General features: G+C 39.2%; 1 protein-coding gene across 2 annotated transcripts in view; it reads right to left on the bottom strand.

Moving 5' to 3' along the window:
- The window catches only part of LOC109470757, a 38,313-nt gene that overhangs the window by 3,304 nt on the left and 19,588 nt on the right, over positions 1–15,421 (bottom strand). For both annotated transcript variants that reach the window (XM_019769827.1, XM_019769826.1), the window contains exons 10-22: positions 15,083–15,180; positions 14,536–14,734; positions 13,861–13,955; positions 12,326–12,422; positions 11,414–11,575; positions 9,707–9,907; positions 8,310–8,492; positions 7,480–7,712; positions 6,172–6,424; positions 4,863–4,982; positions 2,644–2,852; positions 1,515–1,662; positions 434–605 (exon numbers count right to left, since the gene is read on the bottom strand). In XM_019769827.1, the coding sequence (XP_019625386.1) occupies positions 434–605; positions 1,515–1,662; positions 2,644–2,852; positions 4,863–4,982; positions 6,172–6,424; positions 7,480–7,712; positions 8,310–8,492; positions 9,707–9,907; positions 11,414–11,575; positions 12,326–12,422; positions 13,861–13,955; positions 14,536–14,734; positions 15,083–15,180 (2,170 nt within the window). The remainder of the gene's footprint in view (positions 1–433; positions 606–1,514; positions 1,663–2,643; positions 2,853–4,862; positions 4,983–6,171; positions 6,425–7,479; positions 7,713–8,309; positions 8,493–9,706; positions 9,908–11,413; positions 11,576–12,325; positions 12,423–13,860; positions 13,956–14,535; positions 14,735–15,082; positions 15,181–15,421) is intronic.

Below are 15,421 nucleotides of genomic sequence, written 5' to 3'. Positions count from 1 at the left end.
AACAAATTAAAATTGGTGTGGCCTAAAGAAGTCTTAAACATGGCAAACAGAATGACCTACCATAGTTACAGCTGAAACAGCAAACATGCTCTATTATTAAAATTTAATGAAAAAGTGAAATATGAAAAAGCTCATGGTGGGATAAAAACCTGTCATGTCGTACATGTGAGAACCCACTGTCCCTAGGCTGATTTCTCCTATACGTGTATTTGGTATATAGCCCCGCACCACCTCCACCCATCCTGTAAATTTCACTACATGCATGTGTTTATAAAAGACTGAACATCTGTTTTTCTTACAATTGTAATGGAGATTGCTACATGTAGCTCCACCACATGCAACAATAATCATTCAGTCGTCACCTTGGCAATGATTTTTATTGCCTGCCTTGTTACTTTTTTCTTCTACAAAGAAGTTGGAAGACTGTTCTTACCATGGTTGATAAGTATGCTTGCTGCATAGTGGTTATTAGCCTGGACAGCATTGAACAGTGGAGTTTCCTGCAAGTCATTTGTAGCATCAACTTCAGCTCCATATGATAGTAGCAGCTGGAGGGATTCCACAGCTGTCACAGATGCAGCTGCCAGGTGCAGCGGAGTGTTCCCCTGCATCAATACAAGACAATTAAATTGGTAGTCCACATTTTGTAGCTGTTCTACATGCAAAGCTGAGCCCTGGACATAAGGCCACACTGACTTAATTTTATGGATGACCTCCAAACTAGTGCACACAGGTGAATATTGTATTGTGAATTTGCAGTAGTACAAAACTACTTTTACAACAAGCTAACACGTGCTGGCCTTTTGCAGCATTCACAATGTATGAGTTTTTCTGTCACTAGCTACAATATTGTACCATATGCATGGACTACGGAGGATGGCACCCAGGCCAGAGCCTCAGTGATTTTTTTTTTTTTTTGAGAACAGGCAAAAATCAATCAATGCGCGTGCAGATGTCATCCATAAAATCATATCAGTGTGACCCAAACAGGTAACAAACAATTGACTTATAACTCGTTGCCCCTCCAAAAGGATAGAGCGTAAGTAAAAAGATAGCAGAAAAATATAGCGGATGATGTGCACTTTGTATTAGACTGAACCTTCTTGTTTGAAGAAGTTTTCAAAGAAAAAGTAAATGTCTTGTTGAATATTTTTGTAATAGGCCACACCAATTTGATTTGTTGGCTCTCGGATTTATTTTGGAAAAAGTGTGAAGTGACAGGTCAAAAAAATGAAAATAAAAACAGACCTAGACATCATCAGTGAAGACCAAAGCATCCTTCGATGGCCCCAAATCCTACCATAGGAGCCATGACGTCAACATACCAGGCTGGTGTATGATTTAAACAATGAACTTTTGATCAAATCAATTCATTCAATTTGACCATTTTGGAGTTGATTCAGAACCAGATTTTTTTTTTGCAAATCAAATGCAAAATAGAGAAATAGCAAATTCGAGAAGCAATTAATTTAAATTAGTGTGGCCTAATATGTATGTATATGTTTCCCACAAACCTGTGCAAATCTGACCCCCACATCTGCTTGGTTATCCAACAGGAACTGGACAAACATCGCTGCATCTTCCATGTCTCTCTTCATCAACACTATCTGAAGTAGCTGGTCTGCTTCTCCCGCCTTTAGGGCAAAGTTTGCCTGCACAAGCCTGGCAGGAAGGGTGGAAACAATACTGGTTACACGAGTCCAGTTCAGGCTACCATAGTTTTCTAAAAATGATCATCTGCACATAATAACAACCCATTTCAATTCAACTAAATTGTTTGTGTGGATCCTCCAAGTCTTGAAGCTTTGTTTATCATTATTACTAAAATAAATCGTATGGGCCAAATACATATGATATAAAATAATACGCTTTGATAATACGCCTTGATAAAGATTAACAATTTCACTTCTAGCATTTGTTTTCACAGTTAAATGATTACATTACTAACTAAATTTGGATTGTACAGGCAAAGTATTAAATAATACTGTAAACAATATTGTAATCACTGCCTTTCCTTTCCCTTTATTTCCTTTCCTTTCCTATCCTTTCTTTTCTTCTCCTTTCCTTTCCTATCCTCTCCTTTCCTATGATCCTTTCCTTTCCTATCCTTTCCTTACCTTTCCTTGCTTTCATGACTATGATCATCCTATTGATCATTCTGGCATGGCTGACAGAATTTCACCAGACTTCTGTCCGGGTGATTTGAGGTGAATCACCAACTCTGATCCAGACAGTAGGATGTTGGACCATCACACACTGGGGCTACTCTTTTTTGAATGGTGTGTTGGGTTCTTTTTAACATGTGTGGACTGTGGCTCTCTCCACTTAATGTCCAAGAGCTCACTTGCAATAACGTTACAAAAATAAATCTTAATCGGGTTGATGAAGAGACAAAGTATGTCTTGAAAGCTCCCCAGCGTAGCTAAACATTTGTTGTGTGTTTAAGTATAAATATTTTGTCAAAAAAACAAAAAGAAATCCCTCCTGTACTGGTGCTTATCATATTCTGTAACTCTCTTCCACCTCACCTAAAAAAATAAAAATGATATATATTTTGCACACTACTTTCAGCCACAAGAGGTAAGATACTGATGAAGAACTGTTTAAAAAATCTCAGTTGAAACAAAAACTTCCAGAACCAACCACATGGCACAGGCCAGGAATCCATTGACCACAGCGAGGTACGTCAAGCTGGGCAGATTTGTCCCTTCTTCTATTGCCGCCCTCATGGCTCCGTCCACATCTCTGTCAACAAGCAGCTGGATTGTTTCTGTGCGACCCTGCATGGCACAGCAGTGCGCTGCAAGCAGGCCTTTCTTGTTGCACAATGTAATGTGGGCACCAGAGTCCAGCTGAGAAAAAGAAAGGAATGATAATTATCACTGTCAAAAATGCCTATTTTGGACCGCTGATTCTGTTACTTAAGTTTGTGCTTAAGTTACCTTATTTTAATTTGCCCCTTGATTATACATAAGTTTCTTCAGTGATTACTTTATGTTGTATTATATTGTTATTACCTCCATCAAAAATGGAGGTATTGTTTTTGGCGGCGTCTGTCTGTGTGTCTGTGTGTGTGTCTGTGTGTGTTTCCGCAACTTTGTAGTCAGCATAACTTCATAACGCCTTTATGGATTGTGATGATATTTGGTATGCTGATAAGTCTTAGGAAGACAAAGGTCAAGGTCAAATATGGGCCTCCTGGTGGATGACCTTGGTACTGCAGCAGAACTTCCGGTTTTTGTATCTTTGGTCCTGAACATGCTATGGTCTTGAATTTTTGGTGACAGATAGCTTTTCCTGTCAGGAATAAGTGGTGTGGGTTTGGTCCCCCTAGCAGCTTGTTCAGGAACTGCAGGGGACTTTCGGGCGAAATCTTTGAAAGCCAATAAGTCCAGATAGGAACAGCGTATTTTCATCATTTTTGGTGAGTAGGTATCTGACAGAGAGATGTACATAATTAACTGCAAATTATGCAAATGAGGACTTTATTTGCATAATTAATGAGGAAATTCTATAATTACAGTGTTTTACATTATAGAACTTTCATACATGTAATGTATGTAACCTATGGCAGATGGAACATCAACAGATACTAATTATGCAAATGATGACCTAATTTGCATAATTAATGCAAAAAATCTATGATTTCTCAATGGTGAATGATGGGAATGTCATACTTGGGACATCTTTAAGTTAATCAAAAGTTAACATCACGATGCATATATTATGTTAATGCAGAGGTCATTTGCGTAATTAAAGAAGAAATTTACATTTACATATCAAGCCCATATTTCATGGAGGTATGAGATCTCGGAACTCTTGTTATTTTATTGTGTTTGGGGATATCCCCCCAGGGTGCAATGAAAACCGCCCTCCATGGCGATATGTTCTCTGGTTAAATTAACAAATAAACAAACATAAACAAACAATCTGTAGGAAAAAGTAACAGGTTGTGTCACCTGTTTCTTACTAAGCTTTGCCAAGAAGGTTATATAATTGTTTCTGTGTCCATTTGTGTTTGTGTGAACTGCGTAACCTGAAGAAGCAATTGTTTCCTTTGCCAAAGTTATAAGTTTTTGGGTGCATCTTTGGGGGGTACTGAAATATACATTTGTAATGTCAGAGAAAACAATTTATTTCATCCATGCCTATGGTATGGCATGAAATATAATGAAGGTGAACTAAGTTTAACTTAGTTAACCTTCATTGTGTTACACTGTCCGGTTTATCGTCTGTTGTTCCCCGTCTTCCGAGGGTTAGACATGCTTGCACAAAACATCTGGGGCTTGATGGCAGCACGCCAATTGCCCCCGATACCACAGTTTACTATTGTACCATACAATGGCCATGCTTGTTGAAAATTATTCAAACTACATGTGTAAGTAGCAGCAGTATAATACAAAGACTGAATGGTGAGTTCTCAGTAAAAGCCACAAACACACACACACAGGGTTCAAAATACTGGGTGCATGTGCACCTTAGTGCACCCAAATTTGGAGCTGTGCACCCAATTTTTTTCTGTGGGTGCACTGGTGCACCCAAATGTTTTTTGTAGGTATAAGTCAAGATGTTAAAATTAGAGTAGTACTAGTATTCAGCATATTCTTAACATCTAAGTGTCAGAAAAATAGTAAAATCATTCTTGTAGTACTTTTCTTTAGAAACAAAACATAATTAGTTTTCGCTGACATTATACTTATTTTATCTTATATGGTGCACCCACAGAAAATTTTGTGCACCCAATTTTTTATGTTGAGTGCACCAGTGCACCTATTCCCAAAAATGAATTTCGAGCCCTGCACACATGAACTATGTTATACTCATGTCACAATTAACCCCGAAATAAATTGAAGTCCACTTACCAAGGCTTGTAAACAGTCCAGCTGTGAGGGCTGACCCTTCTCACCGTAGCAGAGGATGTGCAGAGGAGTGTTGCCCTCATAATCACGGGCATTGATGCCAGCACCACTGTCCAGCAACAACTGTATGATGCAAACAATTATCAGTATTATTAAGGCTTCACCAATGGAAAACATGGCCTCATCATGCCAGTATCTAGAACTCATGCCACCGGCAGAACTTTCATACATACTGCAGTACACATCTGGAACAGTCTCTCCACTGGAAAACATGCCCTCACTGTGCCAGTCTCTAGAACTCACGCCACCAGCAGAACCTTCATACATACTGCAGTTGACATCTGGAACAGTCTTCCAGACAACATGGTCGGCCGGATCACTGACAACAACCTCCAGTATTTAAAACAAGAGTAACACCGGCATCTTCTTTCCACCACCAGGACTTCTGCATGTAGCTAGAACTCTGCAACTTTGCTGTAAACCAATGATTAGCCAGGAGTGTCACAATCCAGGCTATTGTTTACATTCAGGCAGTGAAAGATGCACATAGCCTTGTTGATTTCAAGAGTGCGAGCAAAAAGCATCAGATCTGTTGACCACAAGACACCATCAAATGCACCATACTCTCGACTCAAGGCCGAACAACAAACTACCAGGCTACACACAGGCTGGTGGCAACTACATGTAGTAGTAAGCTATACAAGATCAAGGACATGTGACTGTGACTGTTGAGCTTCTTTGAATTGTCAAAGTTTTAAGCTCTTAAATTTTTCTTACTTAACTATTTTTATTTATGTCCTGACAATCTGAACGTCATGACAAAAAAATGTCCTTCTAAAAATACGTAAAATGGCACTTCAGAAGGTGAAAGAGAAAACAAATGTTACAACTACAAAACAAAGGACAGTAGGCCACAACAATTTAATTTGTTGTTTCTCGGATTCGCCCCGTCCATTTTTTTCTGATTTGCAAAAAAAAATTGTTCTAAATCAACTGCAAAATGCTCAATGAGAGACATATTTTGGCCCCAACAGTTGAAGGAAGTCCTTTTCTTCCTAGCTGTTAAAGTTTTGAATGTAACAATGCAATTTTGTTTTATTAAAAGTTCAAAATCTCTTGTTTTAATTATAAACCAGCCTGGTATGTTCACTTCATGGCTCATATTGTAACATTTCCGGCTATCATGGGGTGCCTTGCCCTGTTTTTTCATTTTGCTCCGTCGCTTCATATTTTTTTCTGAAAAAATTCGAGAAACAACAAATTAAATTGGTGTGGCCTGGACCAAAATTATGGCCAGCACATGATTGTGTACCTGGATGGTAGCTTTGTCCCTCGCCCGATGTAGAGGAGTCGCTCCTTTGTAGTCCGACAAGTTAACATCGATCCTTTCCTTCAGCAGTTCTTTGGCAACTGATGTTGCTCCAAAGTAAGCAGCCGTGTGGAGTAGGGTGCTGCCACTGATGCAGCGACTACTGAGGTCAGCAAAATGGTGCACTCCCATCACATGATCCTGGACAACCCTCTTTAATGTCTGCATGTCACCCTCCATGATCTTTGGCACAATGCTAGAAAGAAGTACATGTATGTATGATATTAGAATAAAGGAACGAGTGTGAAGCAATGAAAGTACAGTATACAAAATTTTGACAGCTAATAAACAACACAATCAAAATAAACATTTATCAAATTGTTAATTCTAATTTTATAACATGTGTTAAAATAAATTCTTATCATCAATGCAAAGGAAAACATGGTATCTATGCAGCTACAGTGATATTAAGAAGTCGAACCCCATAATAGCTAGCATAGTAGTAGAAGTAGAAGTTTTTTCCAGACAGTTGTTACCTGTCTCCTGTTACTGTATTGCAATGTGTTTTATTCTTGATTGTAAAAGCAATGAGCCTTTGGGCATGATTTTGCGAATAAAGTTTCAATATTAAAACATTAATTTTGTAAATGCATATAGATAGTGCCCTAACATACGAAGCTTTTTTCACACGCTCAAACTATGATCCTTCCCATTGCTAAATTTCCTACAGTCCCTAACAATGCTGTTTGGTCAGTGGGATCAAAATTAGAGTACATTAGTGCCGGCGTGTGGCATTATGGTAGGGCATTTGGCCCAGAACTCATGGGTCCTGGGTTCGATTCCACCTACACATGTACACGCCCCAACGTTGTGCCCTTGGGAAAGGTACTTTTCACAACTTTCCTCACTTCACTCAGGTGAACATGAGTACCTAGCTTTGGTTATCAACGTCCCTCAAATAGGATGTTAAATGGAGGTTCTGCGCTTGGGAGAGCCACACCCAACACACATTTAAGAACCCACCACACCTTTCGAAAAACAGTAGGGACATGCCCTGGTGTGCGATGGTCCAAATTCTACAGTGTAGCAGAGTCATCAGCAAGTTGATATTGGCTACCTTACCCTCGACACGAGTTACATGTGTATGGATAACGATTCTGATTTGTTTATATTGGTCTTTGTTTGTATCTGTATCCTTGATTTTATTGTATTTTGTACTGGGCCCTATTGAAAATCAATTTGTCAAAATTGAACTAGGCCACCCAGGTGTCCGAAGATTAAATAAATAAATAAAAACACAAAGACAAGTACCTGGTGAGGTATGAGGTGACAGCAGTCAAGTTGTCTTTTAACTCATCACTCCTCAGACCTTCCAAGGCTGTCATACATCTGAAGTTCTTAGCGTTGACGTCAGCTCCCCACTCCAGCAGGAGCTGGGCTACCCGGCGGTGTAACCCCTCCGCAGCAGAGAACAGGGGCGTGCCTCCGCTGGCATTACGCAAGTTGACATTGGCTCCATTTTTGAGCAAATATCGTACAATGTTCTGAAAATTAAGTCATAAAACTATGAGGTGTCTGTGTCTTGATCATTGATTTTTAAAAGTTACAATCAACCTCAATTATACGTCGATGAAGGTTAGACATCCAGGTAATACGATACACCAAAAAGCAGTTACTCAAGCGAAAGCTTAAGTGACGAAAGCTAGTGGATACTAGCTGAAATGTCTGACCATTTCCAAAATCATATCCAGTTGCTTGAGTAACTGCTTTTTGGCCAACCTCAATTATAATCTCTAAAGTTTGAGCTTAGTTCCAACACATAAAGGGAACTAGGCAATAAATTTCTGGTCAATCTTCTTCAGATGTGTGATCCACTCGCTGACTTTTTGGAAGTCGGAAGCGTGATGACGTCATCAAAAGTGGCACTAAGACGGAATCTTACCACTGTTACAGTTCAGAACTTCCTTTTTGCATTGGAACTAAGCTCAAACTTTATAACAGTTACTCTACCAATTAAGCAAGTTGAATACAGATGAGCTTCATGTAAACAATTATGCTATATGTAAAATGATAGAATTTCTAATAGAATTTTTAACAGAATGTACAGTATAATGATAGAATGAATCCCTCGCAACACTCACAAAATGTCCTGCACGAGATGCCACATGTAGAACACTGTTGCCAGTGCTGGCCTCCTGTGAGTTGATGAAGGATGGATGTGACACGCGGAAAAAAGACACCAACTTGTTCATCATCTCATCATCTCCTTCTTTGCCTGCTTTCATCATCATACGCTGCCACTGTAACGTGCTGCATGGAAACACCTGCTCAGACAAAAGACAATTATAATCACTTTAGTAGGCAAGCTTGACATTAGGCCACACTGATTTAATTTCATGGATGACATCCAGGCACGCATTGAGTTTTGCCTGGACTTAAAAAAATCACCTACCAGAGGCTCTGGCCTGTGTGCCATCCTCTGTCGATAGTAGCTAGCGACAATAGGGAGCCAGTTGTAACTACAGAGGATGGCACCCAGGCTGCTGAAGCTCCATGGAACTCAAGAACTCAGCACAGTGCCGACTCATAAATGCCGCTAAAGGCCAGCATGTGCCGGCTTGTCGTAAAAGTTGCTATGTACTTAATAGTCTTAGTACGTGTACAAGCGCATATTCACCATACCAGCTTTGTATTCATGCGGTTTAGCGGCATTTGGTTGTTTTTTTTTCTGGAATTTTTTTCTATTCACCTGTGCGCACTAGTTTGCTGGTCTTCATTGGATGTCATACATAAGTCAGTGTGGCCTTACTTAACGTACATGTACAGGTATGTGGCACAAAATGATTTGTATTAGATGATGACCTAAAATAAACATTACTGATGAATATGGGATGTTTATAACCCATGACTCAGTGTAGATATGTTTTGCAAGTCCTGAAACAAATCTAACGTTCTGGACCACTATTTTTAAATCTAATTTATTAAAATTTGTACTTTGAATGGTAACGTTCACAACATGATCAAAAACCCTGTCTGACAGAATAATTACATTTAATGATATTGATGATTTTCAGGTAACTATCTATCAAAATTCAGAAATTGCTCATCAGGAGAAAAAAAGCCTGGGCACTACAGATGAGGCAACACCAATTTAATTTCTTGGTTAACGGATTCGCCCACTTCATTTTTTTCTGATTTGCAAAAAAAAAAGATAAAAATTCAGAATCAACTGCAAAATGCTCACATTTTGTCCTGAACAGTTGAAAACAGTCCCTTTCTTCCAAGTTGTTACAGTCATTCCATCTGTTAATGCAGTGGTATCATTAAAAGTTCAAAATTCATTGTTTAAATTTTGAACCAGCTTGGTGTGTTGACCTCATGGCTCCTATCGTACCACTTTGGGCCATAATAGGATGCCTAGGCCTGTTTTTATTTATTTATTTTTTGCCCGCCCGCCCACTCAATTATTTTTCTAGAAAAATCTGTTACCCAAGAAATGAAATTGGTGTGGCCTGAGGAAGAAGTTAAAATTACATGCCTGATACAGAAGACACTTCCAGTTTTCAGCAGCTTGTTTCGTGACGGACTCTCCAACAAAGATTTGATACTGTGGGTACAGTGCTGGGTTGATCTCCTGTGGCTGGTCATCCTGCAGTCCCAACCGGCTTCTCACAGAAACACCACTGGACGCCTTCACCTGGTCATCCACGTACTGACCAGTCTTATGTAGGAACAGAACCTGAATGTGGTGCAAAAAAAAATGTCGCTACCAAGAAGTACAACATACAGGATATCAGAGAAACAGTCTTTGCGTATGAGTTGTGTACGGACAATAATTTTTCACATGCAACCGTACGCACAATACGCATGTCATATGCATCTCAATCGTTTCATAAACACCACGTAGGGTAGTTTTGATCATGAAATATTTTAGTTTAAAGTATACCAGAAAATATGCCAGAAAATTGTTCCTGGGCAGAAACTGAAATGTCTCCATATCCAGATTTGCTTAGATTATTCTAACTAACAGTACATGTGTGCCAAATTTGGTGCTTTTAGGTAAAAGTGCACAATTTTTCAGCTACGCTGCTGGACTAATTATGATATTGGCTGATTTTGATGTGAGAATCATGACATTTGCAAGTCTGTTAGAGATGAACAACAGGTAGATTTCATATTGTTGAAATTCAATTATGTTGCCCAAAAAAAATTAACAATTCATTTTTCAGACTTCATCAATCATTTCATATAGGTTTGACTTCTACAAACTGTTGTACTTTCTGTTTGAACAAGTTTAGCATCCAAAATGGCTAAAGACAAATGATACACCGAACGATACAACAGAAGCACACTACCATACCTTGTCAACATTTTAAACTATCATGTAGAGTTTGTCAGCCCTGAATTGTGATGATTTAAATGTTAAAACTGTTTTATGACATTTTGTGTCCTTTAAGATGATTTTAGCTAATTGTTAGACACTTCACAGGGCTCAAAATTAAAGGTGGTCCAATGGCCACTGACCATTAAAATTCAGGCTGGGACAACTAAAAAGACACTTTGGGACATTTTTTTTGGACAATAAAAGATAACCAACATTAGAATGTCAGCCCTTCTTTTGTTTATCAGGCACACGTCCCAGCTTTTGGATCCAGAAAAGTCCCCCCAAATTTCCTGTCTACTCTGCAATTATAGTGCACCTGGTAGTGAACATAAGCAAAATAAAGTCGACTTCAAGTTGAAGTCATACAATACTTCCCAAAAAACAGGTTACGACAGTTCATCCTCATTTCAGGACAATTGAATTTGTTTTTGGGACAGTGCTGGGACAATAGGAAGAAAAGTTAATTTTGACCTGCTTCAATTCACACAATTCAGCCTTAATGGCTGCGAAGTGATGGCATCATGTATTTATGTTTACCAAAGGGAAACATATTGTTTTTGCTCAGTTTCTTTCTCTTCTTCTTCTCCAAACAGTGACCTATGACCTGACCAATGACATCATTTGTTGACATCTGTCACCATGGTGACTGGTGTTGGGTTACATAATGTTGCAATTTCATGGCACCATATACTCGTGGTACATGTACAATGTATGTGAATGTGTTTGAGTAAGAATTAACAGACCAGACCATGTCTGAAGGTAAACATTATGCATTTGCTTAGCAAATGTTACTTCTCTAGTTACTGTATTACTTCTGCTGTTTGAGAAATAAACCAATGATAATGATAAAATATAACTAACCAGTCTGCGATCAGCAGTGACTATTTCTTTGCTGTCCATGCGGTAAAATCCTGCTCCCTGAGTCAGACTCAAGTTGATGAGAAGTGTGATGCACATTTCGTTGATTGTGATGCTCCTTGGCACAGTCAATACCTCATATCGTTCCTTCATTTTTGAGGCAACCTGTTAGAAGAATATGTCAGTTATAATGATCAATCAGGTAGAAACAGGCCATAATGAAAAATGTACAATAATGGTAATACCAGCCATAACTTGTGGGGTGTCAAGAGTGTCTGAAGTGTGCATCCCTTTCTCCTGTAATATCTTATTTGTGCAATACAACCTTGTGAAAAACAGGACTGGTTTCAAAACAAGTGCTAAGGCCACACCAATTTAATTGGTTGTTTCTCAGATTTTGTCCAAAAAAATATGAAGTGACAGGGCGATGAAAAAAAACAGGCCAAGGTACCCCATAATAGCCGAAAATGTTACAATATGAGCCATGAAGTCAACATACCAGGCTGGTTTATATTTAGAACAATAGATTTTGAACTTTTTTTTGCATTAAAAAAACGTGTCCTTACTGAGAATGTTTGAAGTGGTTATTAGGAAGAAAAGGACTTTCTTCGACGATTGGGGCCAAACTTTGACTTTTATTGAGCATTTTGCAGTTGATTCAGAACCTAATTTTTTTTTTTGCAAAGCAGAAAAAAATGGACAGGGCGAACCCGAGAAACAACAAATTAAATTGGTGTGGCCTAATCTACAGATGTAGATAAAGAAGATTATGTATTCATTGATTAATACAATTAGAAAAATAATCTAAATCTTTCTACATGTAGTTGCTTGATTTTTTGGCATATCTTACATGTATTTCCTGGATGTCTAACCTTCACTGACGTAAAAAGTATTAACTTCAAACATTCCACTGACCTGTTTGTGCGTCTGTAACTGAATGTCTGCCACATGTTCCACCCAGTCCTCACAGAACTTGATGTCATAGTTCTGCTGTAACTCTTCTAACTCCTCCCTACAACACAGGCAAAGGAATGTTACTTATACCTGGGCCGCATTACGTTCGATACAGGTGTTCGGTCCGGGCTTCTTTACGCGTATGGCACGGGCTTCCAAATGTTCCATAGAACAATTCGAACGCCCTAACCGCGTGCACCGCTTTCGAAAATTCGGACGTTGGAATTGATGTTGTTGCATTTTTTTGGTTTAGGGACCCCAAATTTTCGCTCATCTTGCATTGAAAGGTGTGTTTTCTTGGGTGGGTATGACATAAATACAATACAACACGATGTATTCTGCATCACCCTCGGTCCCGGCCCTCACGCGGATCGGATCTCCCTCTGGCCTTTGGCCGTCGGGTGATCTGACGCGCGGTCGGGCCGATACCTCGGGCGATACGGAATACCCCGTGTTGTATTCTATAGTTACATATAGTTAGGGTCTAGCATATTAGACGATACCACTATGAGTAATTCAAGTGATGTACTTTAATTCTCATTGGCCTTAATGTCAGCTGATATATGTACGTCACCAAAAGCTGTAGAAGGACAATGACTACAATGCAGGAGTGCAAATTTGCCAGGGAACCACCTCTTCAACCCAACCAATTGGCGAAATCAATTTTTCAAACCAGCCTGTTTTGTTTGTTGCCAACAGTACGGACATTTTGCATACAGTAATACTTATTACATTTATGTGTTTGTCTGATTAATGTATTTTTTCAGAATTAATCTTTACACCAGCATCATTTTCCATAGCAATTTGCTGCAGTTACGCACCTAGGGAATGCGTATTCAGCACACAGAACAGGTGAACATGCCTGTCCTTGGTGCTGAACACTATCCACACACACAGGTGAACATGCCTGTCCTTGGTGCTGAACACTATCCACACACACACAGATGAACATGCCTGTCCTTGGTGCTGAACACTATCCACACACACACAGGTGAACATGCCTGTCCTTGGTGCTGAACACTATCCACACACAGGTGAACATGCCTGTCCTTGGTGCTGAACACCATCCACACACAGGTGTTCAGCACCAAGGACAGGTGACAGTTTTTCTCTGGGTGTTCACCTTGGGCATCTATTTCACCTGTCTGCTTCAAATAAATATTTTCCAACAACCAAGACACCAAATTGGTGCTCACAGGTCCATTCTGTGCAGAGCATAGGGGTGGTGCCCACCTCCCTTTCTGTAGCCCTTGGGCCACACAATTGTGCAAGTACTACAGCAGGGGGCTTGTCCGCTGGTAGTGTTGTGTGTTTGACCTTCCCATACATAGATTGCTAAGCAGAGAAAGTACCATTTTTAAAGTCTTTGGAGTATGACCTGGCTGGGGGTTGAACTCACGACCTCCCAGTTACAAAACGAGCACTCTTCCTGATTGAGCTACTGCACTGGTTGGTGCTGCCTTAAAGGAAAATATATGTCTGTAAAACCTGCTCACCTGTATGCATCATGCATGGACTTGAGCTCCTTTTTGTGTCGTAATTCAGCCATATTACCAGCCACGTCAGGCAGGGTGTCCAGCTCTGCTCCCACCTTGGAGAAATAACTTCAATTTAAGTCCTCATGACATCAAAATTCAAACTTATCTGGTTGTTGTTGACATAACTAGTATTACCTGGCTAAGAGACACATTCAGAATAAATATACATGGTTCTTTTGTCACATCTGAAATTTCAATGCCCCGTTGGGAAAAGGCCAGCACAAGCCAGTCCCAGCAAACTATTTGCATGTCTATGTTTTATTTTTGCATTTCTGTATTTTTTCCTGAGCTGACGTCACCCTGTGATTGGGAAGCTTGCTGGAGCATCTCAAAAGATGTACAAACTCAATTTCTCAGTCATCATCATTAAAACCAACTTCAAGTGACTATATTGTATATACACTTTTGATATTTACAGCCTTTTGGTCTTTAAATGCAATGATCAGCATTCAGTTACATCATATTTGTAAGTTCAGGCATGTAGTTGTAAGTAAAGTAACTTGAAAAAAAGCTGAACATCCATGTATCAACTGCCACTTTCAGATATTGAATCCATGAATCCTGTATTATTTTGTATAACTTTTCAGTGTATGTATGTGCTAATTGAAAATAAAATAAAATAAAAATCCTCACCTCCTGCATAAGAAGATGTAACTCGTGTACTCTTGCCTTCACAGCACGGCTCTGACGGAACTTGAAACAACTCATGAAGAAGAAGCACATAAAAGCTGACAGAGCCTTGGGATCTGCCTCTACCAAGTCCTGAGACGTCATCGGCACTGAACAATAAGTCATCGCTCCTATTGTTTGTAGTGCAAGGTTTAATGTCCACCTGAAACAAATCAAGTTCCATGCTTGTCACCTGAATGTACAAATTTAGACAACTTGTTTTAAGTGCATAATTTAATTAAACAAGCTGGAGAAAAATAGTCACATTATGCATGTACTGTACACACTGAACCTACATGTACATGTAACAGAAATCATCTTTATTTCTGGTGATTTTCAGTAAGCGTCAAGAAACACTTATCTTCAAAAAAAGTAAAAACTCACTTCTTCCAGCAAATTAGCCACACTGGAAACAGCATAATCACTAAATGGAGGATGGTGTACTATGGACTATTGTTGAAATATATGTGTGTGTATGTATATATTATATTATTTCAATAACTTTCAATACCTGTCATTTAACAGCACTTCTGTTGTAAATGTTCCGGGGACAAAAGAGTTGATGAGTGCACAAAGAACTCTGCTGTCTGCAATGTCATCCAGGCATTCCTGCATGTCAGAAAGATGATACAGATTTTAATACTAAGCTTTACAAACTAATTGCCATATACATTGTTGTAACATGTCTTTCCTTGTTTAAAGGCATCCAATGTAATTTCAGAGCAACAAAAAAAAAATATTCTGGATGAGGAAATCTGATTTTGTCATTTTATACCATTTCTAATATAATGGGGAGTGCTGGAGAGAGTAATTGGACGCTGTTTCACACGTTTTTCGACAAAACGATAAA

This window comes from Branchiostoma belcheri, unplaced genomic scaffold, assembly GCF_001625305.1.
Source record: "Branchiostoma belcheri isolate BF01 breed outbred unplaced genomic scaffold, Haploidv18h27 scaffold230, whole genome shotgun sequence".
NCBI classification, from domain to species: domain Eukaryota; kingdom Metazoa; phylum Chordata; class Leptocardii; order Amphioxiformes; family Branchiostomatidae; genus Branchiostoma; species Branchiostoma belcheri.
The sequence above is the reverse complement of the archived record's forward strand: the minus strand, read 5'-3'. Positions and strand labels throughout refer to the sequence as shown.